This window comes from Perca flavescens, chromosome 9 (genome assembly GCF_004354835.1).
Source record: "Perca flavescens isolate YP-PL-M2 chromosome 9, PFLA_1.0, whole genome shotgun sequence".
NCBI lineage: Eukaryota > Metazoa > Chordata > Actinopteri > Perciformes > Percidae > Perca > Perca flavescens.
The window spans coordinates 20,678,270-20,699,323 of record NC_041339.1 but is presented as its reverse complement, the minus strand read 5'-3'; the positions used below and the strand labels follow the sequence as shown (position 1 = coordinate 20,699,323).

General features: G+C 37.9%; 1 protein-coding gene across 1 annotated transcript; it reads right to left on the bottom strand.

Annotated features, from left to right (window-relative positions):
- Positions 1–1,384: 1,384 nt before the first annotated feature.
- On the bottom strand, positions 1,385–19,100 carry adgrl4 (adhesion G protein-coupled receptor L4). The gene is made up of 16 exons (XM_028588295.1): positions 18,831–19,100; positions 18,270–18,419; positions 15,058–15,207; positions 13,279–13,428; positions 12,829–12,899; positions 12,107–12,286; positions 11,416–11,599; positions 11,144–11,257; positions 10,318–10,517; positions 8,457–8,636; positions 6,893–7,096; positions 6,513–6,733; positions 5,992–6,058; positions 5,777–5,868; positions 2,542–2,710; positions 1,385–1,825 (listed from the first exon to the last, which is right to left on the bottom strand). The coding sequence occupies exons 1-16, from the start codon at positions 18,874–18,876 to the stop codon at positions 1,763–1,765; spliced, it is 2,241 nt and encodes a 746-aa protein (XP_028444096.1). The 5' UTR covers positions 18,877–19,100; the 3' UTR covers positions 1,385–1,762.
- Between the last annotated feature and the right edge of the window lie 1,954 nt (positions 19,101–21,054).

Sequence of the window (21,054 nt, the reverse complement as noted above, 5' to 3'; positions counted from 1 at the left end):
ACTAAAAAAAACTATCTATGATTATTGTAGGATATCAGTGTCTTGTCTCCATTCATTCATACAAGAAATGTAAAAATAACTATTTTAAAATATATTAATGAATAATCAATTAACACGCTGCATGAAATTTCCTGTTCTTGTACCTGTATTTCCTGTTGGCTCAACGTCTCAACATGTTTGTTAATTACAGTAAAAGATTAGTGTTAAAGATTCTGGACTGGATTATTGGACTAGACTGGGGGGGTGGTTTGAGTTGTCATTAAAAATCATTCGTTGTTTTAGGCATAGGCTTAGTTTACAGGGGGGATGGGGTGGTTACAACCCCCCCCCCTACCAAATATCTAATAATAAGTTCCTTTACATAATTAAAGATATTTGCACCATAAATTGATGCAGACAAGGCACAAATTGTTGCAGAAAAATTCTCCAGAAATGAAGTGTTTAATATGCTCAAGAGTAAAATTTTGCTTAAAAGTGGAGATATCAACCCCCCTCAATGTTGAACCCAAAGTTACGTCCTTGGTTTTAGGCCTACTGTAGTTTTGCTCTGTAAGACAGTACAGGTGAATAAGGCAAATATTTTAACTAATAGATATCACCATGAAAATATTTTAACTAATATATATATATATATATATATATATATATATATATATATATATATATATATATATATATATTTATATATATCACCATGAAACTTCCCCAGTTGATTACTTGCCTTAATAAGACAGTTATTTTTTGTATTACAAGTTATCTGAAATGTTTAAATCTGCAAATGAGACATTATCTAATTAAATATTTGCTTATTATTTGGGATTCAGACAATTTATGAATATAAAGTCACAATATAAGCACATTTACTGGGAAGATATTTATAATGTCAGTAATTTGATACATTTAGTTCATTGTCCAACACTCAGCTTCTTAAAGTCATTATAATACCCTGCAGCCCAGGAGACAGCTGAGTAAGAATTGTTGTAGCAATAAGGCAAAAACACTTAAAAAGCAAACATTAATGTATTTATGTACAGCCCAGTATCACAAGGCCTTAAAGGGCAACAACATCGCTCATACGGACCAACATGCTACAAAAAAAAAGAAATACACAAAGAGGAGTGTTTGTCTGATCATGCAGACAAATATAATAATCGGACAGTGTTACCAGCTATGAGTTTCTGTCAAACGATTTCTCATTATGTCCAGTAGATGGGGCCATTGGCCTACCTTACTGTCATGAAAGAGAGAAACGGTCCTCACAAAAATTTATGTTTAATATATTGTACACTTAAGTTGTGTGATGTTCATAAAAGGGAGGGTGAAGAATGTATTAAACACACATAAAAAGACATGCTCACATAAAAAAAGTGAGCAGCAGCATGTGTTAGTTTGCCATGTTCATTTTTAATAATTTACAAATCAATATCAAACACAAGAAAGAAACAAAGACAATAGACTGCGTAAATTATTTGGAGTGTAACGCTGATAACTGCAAAGGTGTTAAATTACACTGAACATACACAAAATATTTTGATACCTGCATTACTCTCAGAAGAATGTGTTTGTGTCCATTGTACATAAAAGAAACAAAAATGATGTATATGTGTCGCAGTATGTGCTACGTGTTCTCATTTATAAGACATTTGTACTGAACAATTCCTCCCACACTGTTTTTCAAAACTGAAAGCATGAGTCACAGGATATTGCAAAGATGTACTGTGGACTATTATTGTAAAAGTGATCATGCTTTGGTCGCATTAATTCATCTCAGGCATTCAAAACAACAAGGCACGTTTCTGAAAAGCCTGTAGTACTCCTCTTGAATCTGGAACGACACATTCAAGAAAGTAGGATTTACATCAAAACATATATATATAATATAATATACTGTATAATTAAATAAAATTCTGAGGCATAAAATAAGCATTGTTACAGAATAAACTAACCAACAACTTTCAAAGTTCTAGCTCTAAAATTAAATTTTATAGATTTAGCTCTACCTTGGCAACCTTAAATTGCTCCTTACATGTTCAACAGCTTCAATGAATCAGTAATAATATTCCAAGAAACATACAGTTTATATATAATCAGATTGGGGCCAGTACTATTATTTTTTAACATTAAGTACATTTTGATGCTAATAGTTATGGAAGAAGGTTAGGTCCAAACACAGAATTCTGACTTTTTTCTCAGAATTCTGACTTTAAACTGAGAATTATGACTATAAACTCAGAGCTCAAAGAAATGTTTCACATGTGGCCCTAATCCTCGTCCGTAAATAGTCCTTTAAGAGTTTGAATGCAGGACTTTTACCTGTAATTCTTTTATTGTGGTATTGCTACTTTAACAAAAGTAAAAGATCTCAATACTTTTTGCATTACCTAATAGTAATATAATATTATATAAAATTCAAATGAAACTTTCTAAATAGCAAAAAGATAGCAGATTTCCTTCCTATTTTCCTGATCTGAACTGTTAACTGTCCAACTATAGTCACGTAATGAATGTTGAATGAATAAATAGAAAAATGAGACTTGTTACCTTTCTGGACAGGACACAGAGGAAGATGAAGATGAACATCCCCTGGAAGGCGTTTGCGATGGTGAACAGATATGCAGTGAGGGTGGTCTCATTGAGGATGTGCAGCACTCCTAGGGTCCAGGTGGCTCCCAGCACAAACAGCAGAGCCAAGGCACCACGGGCACAGGACCTGAGGGTCATAAAACTGACATTAATAGTCTCGCTTTGCCAGACCTATCTCCACAACGCTGCGGAGGAGGGTCTGGCTAGTCCAGCATTCCGGGATGGCATTTCTTTAAACCAATCACAATTGTCATGGGCGTCACTAAAAATAATAATAATAATAATACTACGTTTATTTGATACAACATCTTTTACAGACAAAGTGCTTCACATGATAAACATTTGTAAAAATACAGTAAGATCCAACAGAAAATCAGCAAGGAAAAAATAATTGAAAGACCAATGAAAATCATTTAAAAGATTAAAACCTAAAACCCAAAGTTACAACATGAGTCAAAAGCGAATTTAAACACGTGCGTCTTCAGCTGCTTTTTAAAAGCTTCAACAGAGACTGCAGAACGTAAGACAATAGGAAGGGCGTTCCACAGGTTTGGAGCCACCGCTTCAAAGGAACGGTCACCTTTAGTTTTTAAGTGAGTGCGTGGGACCACCAGTAATCCCTGGTTAAAAGATCTGAGGGACCTGTTAGTAGTGTACGGATGGAGCAGGTCCGAGGTACAAACAGGTGCCTGACCATGCAAAGCTTTATAAGTCAGAACAAGAACTTTAAATTGGATCCTGAACTTGATTGGAAGCCAATGTAATGAGTATAAAATTGGAGTGATGTGCGACATCCTGCTGGACCTGGTCAACAGCCTTGCAGCAGAGTTCTTAACCAGTTGTAGACGGTCCTGGGACAACTTGCTGAGACAGGTGAAAATGGAGTTGCAGTAATCAAGCCGGGATGATATATAAAACCATGACTGATCTTCTCAAGCTCAGAATGCAAAACAACAGCTCTAAGTTTGGCAATGTTTCTTAATTGAAAGAAACATGTGCGGGTCAGTGATTTGATATGTTGATGTAGTGACTTCGCTCTTATCTTCATTAAGCTGTAGGAAGTTGTTTGCCAGCCAATCCTTGATGGAAGCCAAACATTTAAGCAATTCCAACACTTTGTCAGTCTCTTCCATGTTAAAAGAGACATAAAGCTGGATGTCATCTGCATAGAAGTGACAACGGATATCCCCAAATTGGCTAATTATATGTCCCAGGGAAAGCATATACAATGCAAATAAAATCTGACCTAACACAGAACCCTGAGGCACCCCACAGGAAAGGGCAGCAGTTTCTGAACAATAGGGACCAAGTGACACAGAAAAACTTCTATCTGAAAGTTAGGAGGTGAACCAATCCAGGGAGCTCCCTGAGATACCAACCTAGTGCTTAAATCTTTCAAGCAAGATGTTGTGATCCACTGTATCAAAAGCTGCGCTATGCTCCAGCAGCACCAAAATGTAGCATTTGCCCATGTCAAAGGACATTAATAAATCGTTGGACACTCTAAGAAGAGCGGTTTCTGTTGAGTGTTTCTGACAGAAGTCAGATTGAAATTTATCTAAAATGTTGTCTGTATTCAAGACAGCAGTGAGCAGTTTAGCAACAACGTTTTCTAAAATTTTAGAAATAAAAGGCATCTTGGAAATGGGCCTACAATTTGCGGGAATTGATGTTAAAATACGAAGGGACACAACCAGATTGCAGAGAGCTGTTCAGTATAGAGAGAACCCAAGTACTAACAGACCCAAGAACATTTTTAAACAAGGTAGTTGGTATAATATCTACTGGGCTTGAGGAAGATTTCATACTACTAAACAGATCAGTGAGTTCTTGTAGCGAGATCGACGCAAAACAGTTCAAGATTGGTGGCCAGATTGAGTGAACCGAATATGGAGTAGTAGAGGGGATAATGCCATTTCCGACATCACTAATTTTATTAACCAAGAAATAGAGAAGTCACTGCAGTCCTTATTTGAAAACACTGGCACTTCAGGAGGAGCAGGATTGACAATATTATTGATGGTTTCAAAAAGGACTTCAGGGTTATGTTTACTGGAAGAAATAAGGTTAGCAAAGTAAGATGTCCTCGCCTCCTTAAGCATGTTGTTGTATTCAGTCAATAGGTCTTGAACATAAAGCATGAAGGATTTCCACTGTCGTTCCGCCGTTAGTTGACGGAGGAAACACACCGCATTTTACTTGGAGCCACTTTATCCAAAACTGATGAGCAATATGTGTTGAATGAATGGACCAGACAATTAATATCAGCATGAGAAGACAGCACTGTGCTTTGGTCAAAAGCTGCAGAAAACTTGTCAGCTGAGAAGCGATTTAAAATGCGACAACAGCTTACATGTTTACTGGGCATTCAATCTAAACTAAAGATAGGTTGAACAAAATGCAGTCATGGTCAGTAATATGCAGTTCCTCAGAGCAAACAGAGTCAAGATTAAGACCAAGTGTAAAAAAAAGGTCCAACGTATGACCCCTGACGTGTGTGGGACCAGACACATGTTGGATAAAATAAAAAGTGACATTAAGAAAATCAGCAGCAAAAGTGCAAGAAATGTCATCGACATGAATATTGAAATCTCCAACCATAACCACTTTATCCAACTTAATAATAAAAAAATCATGTTTGAACCAGGGGTAAATTAAAATACAATAAAACGGATTAGAACTACCAACTTTGGTCACCTGCAGTTCAAATGAGGAAAGACCCCCAATGGGTACTCTCTGACTTTGAAAGCAATTTTTATACACAACTAAATAGCCTCAGGAAGGAACTTGTTTTTGTGGAACATGTATACGTTCAAAAGTTGTTTTAGTCGTGCAACAGAAAACTCTATAGATTTGACACATAGTCTAGCTAGCTGTCTGTGTTTACCCTACAGAGATCTGAGGAGCAGTTAACCATAGTCCTCAAAAATCGACCAGAGTTTTAAATTCCAACACAAAGAAAGCGGAAAGGAAACGGACATCTAGGCGAAAAGAGCGTGATCCGGCGGAATTTACGGCAGCACCAGAGCAATTCCCGGAAGTGGAATGTCGTGGATATTGAATAGTCGACAGCTAACTGTAATCTGATACTACAAGAACACCACGTGATACCATAATAATCCACCATAAGGAAATTTCATCTCGATTTTCAATATTTTTTTTACCTTCTCAACAAGAATACTGATCATCCTACCTGATGTTTTCATAGTGGCTGATTTCAGGCCTTTTCACAGCAGTATGCCGGTACACTTTGTAGATGATGACTCCAAAAGCCAAGAGATTAACCTTTAGTGGAGGACGACCAAAACAAACACAACAAACACACACATTCAAATGGATATTTATCTTTGAAACAATCCCTATTTGATGATTCCAATTAATACTTTAACACTCATTTTTAGATCTTACCAGAATGATCAAACATGCCGGCCCAATGAAACTCCATATAAAGTGGTTTTCTGTGCTCAGCCAGCAACTGTAATACAAATATAGAATGTGTTATTTAACAAACACTTTATTGATTGAATGTGTGTTTTAAGATCTCTTTGTTGCAATAATCCCTCCTCTTGCAATACCCTCTATCATTGTACTTCAGTCTAATCTAGCCCAATCTTAATTATGATACAATATTGTACGGGCTAGTACATACCTTTTCTTTATCTTACAAGCACAAAAACAATTGGTTAGAAAAAGCTACCTCAACAATCAGCACTTCTTTTGCATAACCTCAATCTTTTAATTATATTTTACATTAGATTCTATTCAAACTCTCCATGGTACCCAAAACCTTTCAAAATTTCTTTTACACTAATTCAGTTATTACCTTACTCTCTACGAGGCAGTGTAAGCATCTTCTACTTCCTTTATGTCCCCGCAGGCCAAATTTAATCTCTAAAGCATTTGTCTTCCCACTCTTTCATTCCACTTACACTTTATCGGTGCCATAATATTTGGAGCCAAGTGTTGCCGAGATGGTCACCACCACTGCTGGGCTTCCATAGCCGAAGATGTAAAAGTTACGGTGCAGGAAGCCTTTGTTGTAGATGACGCCAACCACTATTAAGTACAGATGGATGCCCTCGATGCACATCCAGGCAAAGGCCGCAAGGAAGAAATAGTGTAGCAGCCCTGCAATAACGGAGCAGAAAAGCTGCCAAGAAACAGACAAAAGAGGAGAGAGGAGAGAAGAAGGGTTTTTACTCAATGAAACACAATGACACACACACACACACACACACACACACACACACACACACACACACAGAGACAGGAGATTTCCTTTGTTTCACTGGTTTCATCCAGAGCTCACCTTATGTGTGTTCATGTTGATCCCCACCAGGAAGATGAACTCGGCCATGAAGAGGCTGCAGCACAGGTTCTTGTGGATGGTGGTTCTGGTGCTCTGGATCTCACTGAAGAACCAGAAGGTGAAGATGCACATGGACAGACAGATGAGGGAGATAATCATCCCCAGCTGGGTGATCCGGGTCAGGATGGTGTTGTGTGCCACCAACTGAGAAGCAAATGGAAAGGGAGGCAGTTTCATTCACGGTTTCACGGTATGCTGAAGTTGGAATTTGTTAGGTTTTCTGCTTGGAATCATTTGACATGACATGGGTAGATATGGGCTGGGGTTACACTATGTGCAGACATACAGGAGAGCTCTGGTCCTGCTGTATCAAATATCAGCCAGTTGTAAGCCAGTTGCAACCAAAATGGTCGGAAAAAATTTCATTTTATTTTGCATCATTCAGTATCTTTTTCTTTTTTCGGCAAATTAATTCTTCATTTATAGATACACTCCCTGTTTTTGTTAAAGCAGTGCTTCAAAATCCCTAAAAAGATTAAAGAATTTGAGGGCACTGCTGAGTGCTGTAAAGCAATGGAGGTTGTGGGTGGATATCTCCCACAGTTTCTTTGCCATCCAATATTTGTAGTGAGTCACATTGCGGGAACAATTCGGGGGTGTCTTGCCCCAGGACATTGGATCGAATCACTGAACTTCTGATTGGTAGACAACTGCTCTACCACCTGAGCCACGGCCTCCCTACTTATCTAGAATATCATCCTGAGTGGAATTAAATACTTGGAAGTCTTGGTATGCAAAAAATTGGATAGAAGTTGCTACATTTTATTAAAAGCTGGCACAATGTTGACAATCAGCACCTTCAACACAAAATACTGGTGTTGTCATATAAAAGCGTGTATTGGTGGAAAACAAGCACACACAGAGGTGCATCTAAATAGTGTTTGATCTAAATAATGGTTAAACATAAACAGTAGGTAATAACATTCATTACATTTGAGGTATTAGTGCTATTTTATAATATTTAGAATTTTCCAAACATAATGGGAAGATTATGGATTGGGAAAAATAATTTAAAAAAAAAACATAGAATTATCCTAAAATTCATTGTTACAAATTCTTCTTAGCTCATGAAAAGTTAGCATTTGGGAGAAATGTGTTTCTCACAGGACAGCAACAATAGATGATCTGAGCACATAAGGAATTATATAAGTAGGGAGTAATATAAATAATAGAATAAATAATTTAATACTAAATATATTAATTTCCTCACTGAGGTTTGCTCTTTAATTAGTCATATAGTTATAATAAGTCATAGATCTAAGGTTCAATATTCTGTATCTGTTGTATAAAACCCTCAATAAATAAATCATTTTCTTCCAGTAAAAATCTAGATCCAGATATGAGGTTCAACTCTTACTAATTTAAATGAATGTGTTCACTATGATCAACATTTTTTTCTAAAATCATTTTAATAAATAATGTAAAGCCCCTGCGGAGAAATGTAAAAAAAAAAAAAAAAGGAAATACCTTTGCACAGTTGTATTTTTAATGTATGATCACTCACATTGGCTCGCCCAGAGGACATGAGGATGGCAAAGTGTGTGAGGTGATTGCAGGAGCAGGTGGTTGTGTTGCTATTGACGTGGATGGTCTTGCAGCCGCGCGTGGCCCAGTGGCCCTGCAGGCTGTCCACCCCGTACTCCCAGAAGGCGCACTTGGTCACATCAGCTTTAGTGTCTATGGGCTTTAGAGGATAGAGAGGAACAAAGATGCTGTTAACTCTTCATGGTGCTGTTTTTATTAGTTTTTATACTGCGCTGCTTTCTGATACCACAACAGGGGGTTAAAAACAGATTGTGCAGGTCTCATCAAAATAGCACACATAAATGAATTACTATGCATCCAAAGTTTTGATATGTAAAAACATTATTTTAGTGTAATTTCCATGGGTTGTCCAATTATGGCTGTGTTTTGCATTGGCTTTTCTTCTTATCGTCTGGCAACTTGTATTACTCATTATTAGAAAAATAAAATGGCAAATAATTATCATGCATGACTTTGGGTCAAAATGAATGGCACGGGGGCAGAAAGTGCAGTCATGTGTGCTGCACCACACAATGCAGCTCACTGTAGGTGTTTTTGTGGGAAAGTAATCTCATTAAGATGAACATATGTACAGCACTACAAATTATCATTAAAGTTCGTGTGAACATTTTGAAAGCACATATTTTACTTTGATTATTATATGCAATCTTACTAGAATGAAAACGATCCACAAATTAACCACATTTGCAGTAAAAAATGAACATACAATAAACAAATAAATTAAAGTGAGGTTTAGTTTAACTCTCTAATTCTCTATATGTTTACATTCAGTTAGATTTGTATGCAGCCCAATTGGTGTAACATGTATGATATGTTTTGTGTAAGAACTAGCTATTCATCCACATAAATCACTAAATTATTTACTTTCAAATGAATGCGAGCAGAGTAAATCTCAAGAATACTGAACAGGTGCAAGCAAGAAAAAAATAACCTGTGTGTCACAGGAAAATATACCACTTCTCAGGCAGAAAGTGTCTGCATGAAAATAGAGCCCAAATTATTGATTTTTTCTCTTTAAAGGCAATTTACAGAGGATTTTCACTGCTCAACATAAATCATCACCTTCTTTGTTAGGCTTAAGCCTCAAGGGTCCAACAAAAATAATGATTTCACTTTCTCATACATTTTAATTATCTTAAAAGAAAATACCAGTACATTAACTTTTAGGGTTATTTCCCTCATTACTCCGCTTTCCTCCATCATCTATTCACCTTTCCTCTTTCATTTCCCTTAACTGAGAGGTCATTGCAAGAAATACATGGAGCAAAATCTTTCATAAAAACCTTACACAAAGCACTAAAGACTCCTCCCATGTGAGTTTGTTTGAATTTGACTTTAACGGAAACTCTGGCAGTTATCAAGTTGCTGCGAGAGTCAGTGTGAGAATAAGTAAGCTGTTCTTCACAGCCTGACAGGGATATATATGATGGGATATTGATGTTTCAAATCAAAGATGATCATGTTGGAAGCCACTGTAATGTTGATAAATGAATCATATATGAAACAGGAAAGGTAGCAGTGTGTTTAAGGTAGTAGGGAAGTAAAGAAAGCTTTCATCTAGATTGCGCTCAGATTTGTCAAACAATAGAACATCTTTTAAAAAACATCATCAAGAAAGATGTTCCTTTAGCCTCATCAAATGCTGCTTAAATAAATCAAGTCATTAAGGGATTGAATCAGGAAGAAGAGCAAAAAAATCCACCACCAGCTACTGTATAACTGAGTATAACACTGCCACTCTAAAGCAGCATACATTTTGAAGGTATACATTAAGAGTGCAGAAGTGGAAAAACAGCCTCAGCACTCTGTATAGTCTTTACCTCGATGTGTCTCAGAGTGAAGGTGACGTGGTCAAGTTGGTAAACGTCAGCAGGTTTGACGGCTGCGGCTATGACTTGGGAATTGACAGTGATTTCCCCAGTTCCTGCATACCGCGAGTAGTCGGTGACACCAGGGTCGCTGCTCGGCTTCAGGATGTCACCGATGCTGTCATATTGCACAAACACCACTGACACACTACCTGATAGACACAAAAATAAAGTTGGACAGGGGGGATTCAGACTTACTGTATTTTTAATCAAACTTTGCCAGTCGATTCAAAGTGTCTCATAGATCATGCAGAGCAGAAAGCTTTTTAGGAGATGTTAAAAGTCAGTGTGCAGATCTGACTAAATGTGTAGAGTTCAATGTGTATAACTAATTTACCACACCGACAGTAACTTGAATGTCCAATAAAATCATTTAACAATTGAAATTGTCTTTGATGGTTTACTTTGTTTCTGCATGTAAGAAAATGTTAAAACAGGAATCAATTTTGGATTTGGTTTAAATAAACAGTTCATAAAGATTTTTTTTTTGTATCCATCATTTGCAACTGTTGCAATAAGGACAAGGTAGCCTTGCAGATTTCGGGATGGATCAGATTTTTATTGCGAATTCTAACATATGCACCTGAAGGCATCAGAGAAAATGGACTTTTCAGAAATATATAATATGAAAAAAAAATCTGAATACTTAATTTGTCTTCGGCATACAACATATGTGGCATTTGGCGACACATAGCAAAACAGTACTCCCTGTACACCCAAACACGCAGATGGTCACAGATTTTACCATCCGTTAAACATGTAAACTAGGCTACTTTACCATTTCTGTCCTCCCCTGGTCTCAGTTTTGGAGTTAGATGTATATGATTTCCTCCCATGAAAGCAGACAGTTTGGTTGTTATGCGTCGAGCATCAAAGGTGAAGAGTTTCAATTCTGCGGTTGAGGATTAAAAGAAAATATTCAGATGCCAAGGAATTAAAAGTATGAAAATGACAATTATCCAAAACCTCACTTCTCTGCTCACAGGTGGCAGGACAATTTAATGTAATTGGAGTGTCTGTAAGAGTGCTCTGTGTTAATAATTATCTCACCCATTTCTGTGGCTTTGATTTGGAGCTCAGTTGGAGTTTTGTAGTTGTTAGCCAGAGTCAGAGCACTTTCTTCAACAGTATGTAACAGCTTGGTGATAGTATGTTCCCGGCGTCCTTCTTTCATTCGGTTCCAAGCCACCAGTTCATCCTTCTCCACCAAGTTGTTTACTGCTTTCACTAATTTCTGTAGGAAGGCAGATTTATCAGTGTGACATGTGTGTGATAGTATAGCATGTAACCTAACATGTGCCTGTACTGCAGTGTTTTTAATAAGGTATGGTTAGAGGATTGTTTTTCATCTTCTTTAGGTATGTGTCTTTTGACATTTTAATAATTACTGAATATGATGTGGCTTTTATTTTTTTAGTGCACATAGTAACCAAAGTAACCTAGCATAGACGTTTCTCTTCTATTGCATCGTATAGCTTTTTAAAATGCTGTCTACACAGTGCAAGGTAGGAGAGGTTAGTGGATAATTTTGGTGACATAAGCAAGAACATAAGCTTGTACCTTCAATACAAAAGTCTCTAAATTGTCTTTCCCAGAAATGCACAGCACGCGATAAGAAGGAACTAGATTGTATGCAGTGTAGTCCCCAGCCCCCTCCCCCAAACCAGTTCAAAAGAACAATAGCAGTTGAGGCAGAACTCCACATGTTGATGGAGAAACAAGAATGGTAAACAAAGATTACTGTAAGACTTGAGTTGATGACGGATGGTTTGACAGTGTAATCCTTTTCTTGGGCAGACAGTTTTGAGGCAGATTGAGACAAGGCCTCAACATATGCGATCACTTCCACTGAGGTGAGTTCGCCGGACGTCTGCTTGACAATTTCCTTCAGTAGACTCTGGGGCTCCGTGAGGTTGCTCATCTAGGATGGAGGGGGGGGGGGGGGGGTTAAATATCATTACAATTATTCATTATTCAATCACATTCCTGCAACCCAATACATCCAGTCCTTCAGGGTTATTTGTTGGATCCAGACTGTGAAATGACAATCACTAATAGGCTACTTCTGCAGCTTTCTTTATTTCTTTATTTGTTTTTTAATTTCTTTTTTAGATTTAACTGGTATGAAGCTCACTCACAAACTTTAGCAAGTTGGAGACTCCCGACAAGGAAGAGCTGTTTGGTCATTCTAAGAACAGACTTTGGCACCTATACGTAGGTTATAGGAGCAGTTTAGACATAAGTAAATTTCACCTCTAACAAATAATGAAAGTAAAAGATAATGGCATGTTAACACCTGCAGGCAATGGGTGTTTTAACAACTGCTGTTTTGTTGTTGTTGGAGTGTATGTTTAAATATAATTTCCAATATAATTTTCATTTCTCATTTCTTTTCAACAGAGGGCAGTGTCATTCTATCTATGTTTACCTTAATTGGCTGAAACCCTGAGGAGGGGTACTTACATATTCAAGTGTTTTGTTGACAGTCCGTGTGATACAGCCGATGTTGTCATGGCAGTATTTTTGGGGATGCTCTGAAAAACAACAATTACCCAAAGTATCTCCTTGATTGCTAAATTTCTTTCCATCATTTCAACACAATAAAACATGTTACAGTAAAGTCTGAATTGCATAAAACCTGCACAGACATAACATCTCATGGCTCTCTTTGTGATTAACATAGCTTAAAACATCAGGAAAACGTAAGATTGCACTGTTAACTTGATGTATTGCATAATAGATTCTCCAAAAATGTTTAAAATTCAGTTATGTGCGGTGCCATGAGTGACAGAGAAAGTAGAGATGAAGAAAGATGTATATCCCTGGATGAAAGTATGAATGCGAGAGTGTTTTGTGTGTGTGTGTGTGTGTGTGTGTGTGTGTGTGTGCATGTGAGCTCTTCCTCATACCGACCTTTACATCTTACACCTCTCTCTGGATGAAAGTGCTGAGTGCCTGAAGTTGGGATGTAATCACGCTGACAGGTGCAATAGAAAGATCCATTCGTATTATGGCAGTGTGAGTTTGGTCCACAGACCTGTCCTGACTTGCATTCATCAACATCTGAAAGGTGCAAATGAAGAGGTCTGCTCCATTAAAGATAAAAACAATATGATTAAAGTCACACTTTCAACATAACATTATGTAAACAACTAATAAAAACACACATGTTAATGAGACTGTCCTCCCCCGAGAAATGACCCCATAGGTTGTTTGTTCAAGCAACTATTACTGCCGATATTTACGTTTATTGTTAGGCAGCGTCCTCTAGTGGCCGTAGTAATTATGACGTGAGCAAAGCAAAAAGTTACATTCTGTGAGGTGGTATTAAGACCGAGAAAGTCCGTTAAGGTTAGGGGGGGAAGGATGGTAAATTTGTCAGAACAAGCACACAACCTTCACCCAGGAGACCGGTGTTCATGCCTCGATTGAAAATAACAGTAAACGACAAGTCATTTTAACGTCAAGTACGTACGCACAGAAGTGAAGTAACAAATTACTAGTACTAATTTTAAACCAAACCATGATCTTCTTCTAAACCTAACCAAACTACTTGGTTAGGTTTAGTCTCGCTTTGCCAGACCTTCCTCTAAAGCACGCTGAAAGAGAATCTGGCTACTTCACACAGCATTCTGGGATGGGAGGAAAACGTGCTCTGGTTAAATGGCATTTCTTTAAACCAGTCAGAATCGTCATGGGCGGTGCTAAACTCCGCACAGAGCCGCTGCAAAATAGTCGTGCGAGAGAAAACTCAGATTTGACAGATAGTCTAGCTAGCTGTCTCAATTTACCATGCAGAGATCTGAGGAGCAGTCAACAATAGTCCTCATAAATCCACCGAATTTAAAATTCCAAAACAAAGAAAGCGGAAGGAAACAGAATTTCCTGCAGCACCGGAGCAATCCCGGAAGTGGAACGTGAAGGATATAGACTAGGTTAGGCTTAACAACATGTTTAAAATTGTAACCGTAACGTTTCGGTGTGAGGACGGAATACGCTCCTGTGGGTTGTATTTCCTGTCGCTGCTAGGGGCGCTAATTTATGAAACGCTCCGATGGGTAGAATTAGAGTGTAGGAACAAACAACCTATTGTTTGTTTGAAGGACTTGTTGGTATTTATGTCTACACTATTTCCTCCTCAAAATGAGGGAAAGTGATGCTGAAAGGGAAGTTAATGATTTATCTTAATACAAATAAAGAATGAGGCATAAGTAGTCACGCCCATTACATTACACTGTATAATTGATTTTGGAAGAGAAACTGCAATTCTTGCATGAATGTTATACATTTGAATATTTATGAGTTCTAACTTCTAGAATCAGCTACATGCTTCTTGTAGTGTGTACTAAGGAAGACTTATGCTGCAACATGGGATAATGGTGTTCTTCTATTGCAAATGGAGCAAAAGATCTCGGGTGGTTACTCAGAATAGCAGATGGGAAGGAAGTGAAAGGCCAAAAGGGACAAATCACCTCCAACACGTTTATCCTCCTCAGTAGATTGAAAGAGAACACAAACAACTCACACACACACACACACACACACACACACAGTCTTGACGCACTCACAGCTGTGTGGTACGTGCTTTTACACATTTACATGATATCTTGCCTACTCGTATGTGAGGTCCTCTGTCAGACAAAAACAAACTTCTGTGCATTTCTAGTGCTGAGCGAGTAAATCGGGCATTACCGATGCATTCAGTGCCATCGTTAGGCTGGAACTTGGCCAGTCCTGTCGATGTGTATCCAGAGAGACATGTACAGTAGTAGCTGCCAGCTGTGTTGGTGCAGCTCCCCCTGTCCCCGCAGATATTAGTCACATTCTGGCATTCGTTGTCATCTGTGGTGAAAAGACCAGGATAGAAAAATAAACTTGGTTAGTTGCTAGAGGAAATACAATTACATAAAACTCAAATAGGATTGAAACACAAAGTGGATGAGCAAAGGAAAGACAACACATCTTTGCAGATGAAACTGACTGCTTTTTGGTTGCTGTGATTTGCCCAGACAGTGTAAAAAACAACTGACCAGCAGGTCAAGACTACTTACTGTAGGTGTACTCCTCATTTTTATTACAAATACAAATTCCTGAAAAAGTATTTAGATCTACAAAAAAATTTACTAATTGTGGATGGTTGTTTATAACCTTTTATTTGGACAAGGATATTTTTTTATATTCTTAAATACAACATTCAAGTGTTTAATCATCAATTTATGGCTGCTCTTCAATTTATTGTACTGTAATAGTTTCCTTTTGACTTTTGTTCAGTCTACCATGTTATCATTCCTTCTTCTGCTACCTTTCCCATAAGGCCTTTCAATATACTCCAGAGAAATGCCTGGATGTGTAGCAATCAGCTGTTCAATGAGTTTCTGTTGGAGATATTTGGAGAAAACTGTAGTTGAGTAATGACTAAGCATCAGTTCAAGTTTAGCGAACGTGAATCTTTCCTAACTCGAAGAGCTGCAAGCCTTGTGGCTGAATAGCATTTTGGTTTGCAGTTGGTAATGAAAGTAGAAATCTCTGCTCTGCCTCTTTAACAATGAATTTCTTCTTTGACTGCTGAACAATATGCAAAATGGCTGGACTATCATACAGCCCTGGCACTAACTGATGTTAATCCTTTATGTTTAACTTGCAGTAAATTATCTCTGCAGTATAAAAGGATAACACCACAAAACACCAAAATTAGCATGACGTGCTTGGGATATGGTGGCAATATTTCTTAACAAGAAAAAAACAGAATCCATAGTGAGTATAATGCATTTAGCCATCAATATACGAGAGAAGAGTTGGTAGGATTAAGTAAGTCAGTAAAAAGTAAGTGAAAATGTGGATTTCCTATATTAATCCATGTATTATTTATCATTTCATCACCATAGCAGTATATTTTCAGATTTTCAATTTTGTGTTTTGCTTTTGGCTTTGAATGTTCACACAAATATTGACTTGATCCGTCCTCCACAATTAGATTACAAGTTAAAAAAAACTTCAATTTGATCCTGACCCTGGGTCCTGGTGTTGATTTAAACTTGGTGAAGCTCAGTTTTGGTCTTGTCTTAGGCTCCACTACATTAGTCTTTATTAAAGCCTTGGCTGGCTCTAACTTCTATGCAATTTGTATTGTTCCTATGTGTCATTGCTGAGCAGTTGTTTGCCTTTGTTTGATTTTGAGAAACTAAAATTAAAATATATTTATCTTTGTTGCCTAGGTTTAGAAAGGACCAGATACAGAGCTATTTACCGCGGATGCTACTGTGGCCCACGCATTATAGAAAGTGCAGTTCCAGCTTTATTCTCAAACACACCTTCCGTCTCTGGTTTCTCAGTTTATTGGAAATGACCTGGTGAGACTTTCCACTGTTGTTTTCACTTGTCTATGATGGATGCTTTGCTCTTCCTCTCCTCTGTACCTTTTGCACAAAAGCTGTCCGGGAAGGGAAATCCTCTGCTCTGATGAGAGAGGTGACTATATTCAAAGGGGAAATACCTCCATAACACACGGGACCCTTGAGCCGTCATTGTTGCACACACATTGCACCCTACATGTTTTATGATTCACTTTGATGTCTTTAATTACACAGTAGACAGTGCTTTCGTGACTTAGTTTTTTTATTTTTTTAAATTAAACAGTGAATGTATCCTGTCAACAATTCTATAAATTATTTTTTTTCGCATTCTTTTAAATTTTTGATAGTAGTTCAGTCTTTACACACACACAAAGTTATAGTAAAGTCAAGTTATGAACTATTTCATGGCACAAAGAGTGACAGTTTACTAATAATCACTTTGTTGATGTTTGCGTTAAACTGTTACACACACCAAAAAAACAAAATTATTTTTTTGTATTTGCTGCTACATAAGGACTCCCTTAACCTTAAAATGCATTCTGCCTTTTTGTTTTAAAATCATTTGCCACAGTGTTTGCACACTTACATGATGTTGGCCCTTGAAATGTGTAAACTGTTCTGTGATTGTGATCAGGTTTGGTCAGGAAACAAAAAGGGTTCCCGGAATTCTAAACAGCCCAGAAACATAACAGGAGTAACAATGCTGACTGAGAGGCAGTGCTGGCCATTAAAAATGTTACTAAAATAATCTGCATTGTGGAGATATTTTTTCACATTGCAGTGTTTTCTCTGTAATTAACTCTCAATGAGGTGAGCTGCCGACTAACTGGTGCGGATACAAAAATGTTTTCCCCACCAGTTCCAAACCACCACAGCTGTTCCAACAAAGACAAACTGGGTCTCAAGGAGGGTATGGTGGACAAGAACACATAAAGTTGTTGAAATTATTAACACAGATCTTAATTAAACTAACCCACATGGTGCCTTTGTCTTTTGCACTGCCATTCAGCTCAAACACAAGAATTAAAAGCAAGTTTCCTTGCATGTAAAAATCACAGTTAGTTAATTCCCTTCCAAGTCAATGGGCTAAGAAATGCAGCATACTGGCTTTACTATTGTTGAAAATAATGTGTGATTTTTGCGGGCTAACCATCTCAAATTCTTTAGATAATAAGAGACAGTTGCAGAAGAGCAATATTGTACAGAACATGCTGATGGTGTTTTTTATGGGTTTATCTGAAACTGAAATGGATTTCTGTCATGACATCTTAAGAAGCTTTAACACATCTAGCGCCTGATATATTTTTAATTGCTTCCATCCTAGTTATTTTTTAACTGCACAGTCAACCACCATGCTCTAAAAATGTTAAATGAGGCCACATGTGTACAAATGTTGGCCTCATGCTTCTGTCTGCTTATATTAAGCAGCCACAAACAACAAAGGCCTCCTAAAATAGTCAAGGCTTCCATGACAGCTACACACAAGGTTGTACTCTTGCATCATTGTAAATACTCAGTAACATATCGGTGGCTCTGTTTTTTTATATTCACCATTGCAAAATGTTGTTCCATCTCCAGTATATCCGTGGTTGCAGAAGCAGGCATCGTTTGATCCGTTCAGGGCCTTGCATGTTGCGAATTGGTGACAGGAATCACAAATGCCAGAGAGGCTGCATGGGTCCATCAGACTGGACAGCCATGCTGCGTAGACACAAGAGTAGGTAAGTTTAACTTATACCATGAAAGTAATAGTCCAAATCATTTTGTGATGCCACTGCTGCTTTTTTTTTCCAGTAAAAATCACTTCTTCTTCTTTTTATCTCTGGCTCTCCGGTTAACCTGCTATCCACACTGGGATCCACTGATCCACTGAACTAATCCATTGAACCAAAGTACATACACATTTAGAATACAGCAACACAAATAATCTGTTGTAAATGGAGAAAAAAAATCACAACATCAATTATAATTTAAAACTGATTTGGAAATCTTATATCAAGCTCAACGGCTGCTCCATCACATAGCCCAAACCCATCACAGCTAATATGTAAACCCATATATAAAGCTACATCTACTACTGTCTCATTCTAAAGGATAGATAAGCTCACGTACCTGTCAAAAGTACAAGTTTCATTGGTGATTTGAGCAAAGACTCCATACTTGCTCTTGGTCTCGATTCTACTTTTAGCGCAGACTGCGGTGGGCTGGCTGGTGACGCAGTCCATTTCCTTGCATCAGTTTTCCTGTTTCCCTAAACCTGGCCCTTCCTGTCTTGATCTTTAATCTGCTTTGAAAAACATGCAGCCTGGTCCCTTCACCAAACCACTCCAACACACAGCACCCAGTACACTTTCTCATTTGGTTCCACTTTACACCGAATGTGAAAGACGTTTCAGCAGCATTCAGTAAATTTTTTGTTGCGTTGTTGACAGTGTGACCTATGTCACCATTTTGCAAGCCTCCATGCTATTGTTCTCACTTGAACACGTACAGTAGGCTGTGTAAACACAGGCCAAAACAACACTGACTAACATCACGAAAGGACGACCCCCTCCCTTCCGCAAAGGACTGTACACATATCCATACACACATTCCAGTGCTGTGTCTTCCAGTGACCATCTCATTGTTCTTCAGACAGAGGCCAAATATTAGTTAATATACTGAATAATGTAATGGATATTCTTTAGTGTACTCACTGCTGTTTTTAATATTAACTAAATGCTTGCCTTATTGGGTCATATACAGGATATATGACACACAAAAAAAGAGAAGGTGAAAGAAAATATTCCATGTCTTGTCTTAATAATGACCAACTTCTTATTTAGATTCAAAGAATTAGCCTTTTTTTCTGATCTGTTGAAGATAAAATGTGCCATTTATGAAGTTGTTGAAACGTTGGGCTGTCTGCTATTGTTCACATTTCTATGTACAGTGCCTTGAAAAGACGTTGGATTTCTATCAGCTGGCTGAGGTAACAGTGGTTTTGTAAAAAAACAAAATGTTAATATAAGCAGCATTTTACGGCCCTTTGTCCTGCAGTTAAGTATGCCTTTGAAGATAAGCAATAAAACAACACATTTTACTTTTGTTTCTTTGGCATCTGTCATGGACTAATGACCCCATTCTCTGTGCGGGAAACGAGCAGGGCCGGGTGTTTGTGCTGGTGAGTTACTGACCCACACAAAACAAAGTTGTGTTAGGTCACCTAACGGCACATGTCAGTTTTCTTCGAAGCCTCAAAGCTATCCAATTCAGGTGCAGATATTTATAATTTTGCTAATCCACCACGCCCATAAATGTTAATACTTAGTACAGTTTTTTGAAGAATGAATTTAACTGGAGTGGCAGTTAGGAAACAGGTGAATTCAAATGTGAAATGGGGACAATACTCAAAAAAGAGAAGTAGCCATTCAGGTGTAACTAAGGTCCTTTCAAACCGCCTTCTTCTTTTTGGCACACAAACACATTCATTGATGAATAGTTTCACTTGGAAGATAAGTTCTTTGTTGAATGTAATGCAATCTATGGAGGCGGTTTGAATTGCTTAGGCAAGGCGTTCAGTTTATTGCTGAGAAAGGCAGCTGCTTTGAATGACACCATTAGAATTGTGCAGCATTACTGTCCTGGGAAAGTGCTTGGTGAAAACCACATCTGAATGTCTCTCTCTGACACTCTCCTAATGCTAAGGAAGGAAGTGATGTTGTCTAGAACAAACCTGGACTGATTGCAACCTTCCTCCTCCGCTTTTTTGTCTTTGAAAACCTCTCATTTAGTGAGAAATTCATAAAGCTCACAGGAGCTTGCTTGCTCCACAATGACATTGTAAAAAAGACACCTAAGAGAAAAGATCTCTTCAACTGTGTGGAGGCAGTCTTGTGTAAATGTTTCCTCTTTTCCTTTCCTCTCTCATGGATATGGAAATTTTGACTGCAGTAGCAGAATTGTGTGTGTGTGTGTGTGTGAGCAAACGAAGAGTGTTGTTTATTTATGCTATTCAAGCAATATTGAGATTTGCAATACAGAGTACAGTGGAGAATGTATTTTGACACTTCTCAAACATATCTGTTCTGATGTTGGCCTTATGTTCAGCCATGATGGGAGGACTGAACGCTTGGGGCACAGATGGCAGTAACTGTCTCCTAAACTTGGAGCTCTTGAATATTTCAGTACACAAGGTTGAAGAGACAAAGTGCGCTCTCTGCTTGGGTTCAGAGATGCCAGCTGCTGTGCGAGTGGAGAACACACAACATTTACATTACACTTAAGTATAGATGGCTCTGCTTTAACAAAACAGTCTGCACTTCATTCAGAGGAAATATCCATCCTAAAACTGAAA

Excerpts from the sequence above, each read along its gene's own strand:
- adgrl4 (XM_028588295.1), bottom strand. The coding sequence starts at position 18,876 with ATGGAGTCTTTGCTCAAATCACCAATGAAACTTGTACTTTTGACAG. Across the intron at positions 12,900-13,278 it reads GAGAGGTGTAAGATGTAAAG|AGCATCCCCAAAAATACTGC; the intron begins GTCGGTATGAGG and ends GTTGTTTTTCAG. Across the intron at positions 12,287-12,828 it reads TCAACAAAACACTTGAATAT|ATGAGCAACCTCACGGAGCC; the intron begins GTAAGTACCCCT and ends CCTCCATCCTAG.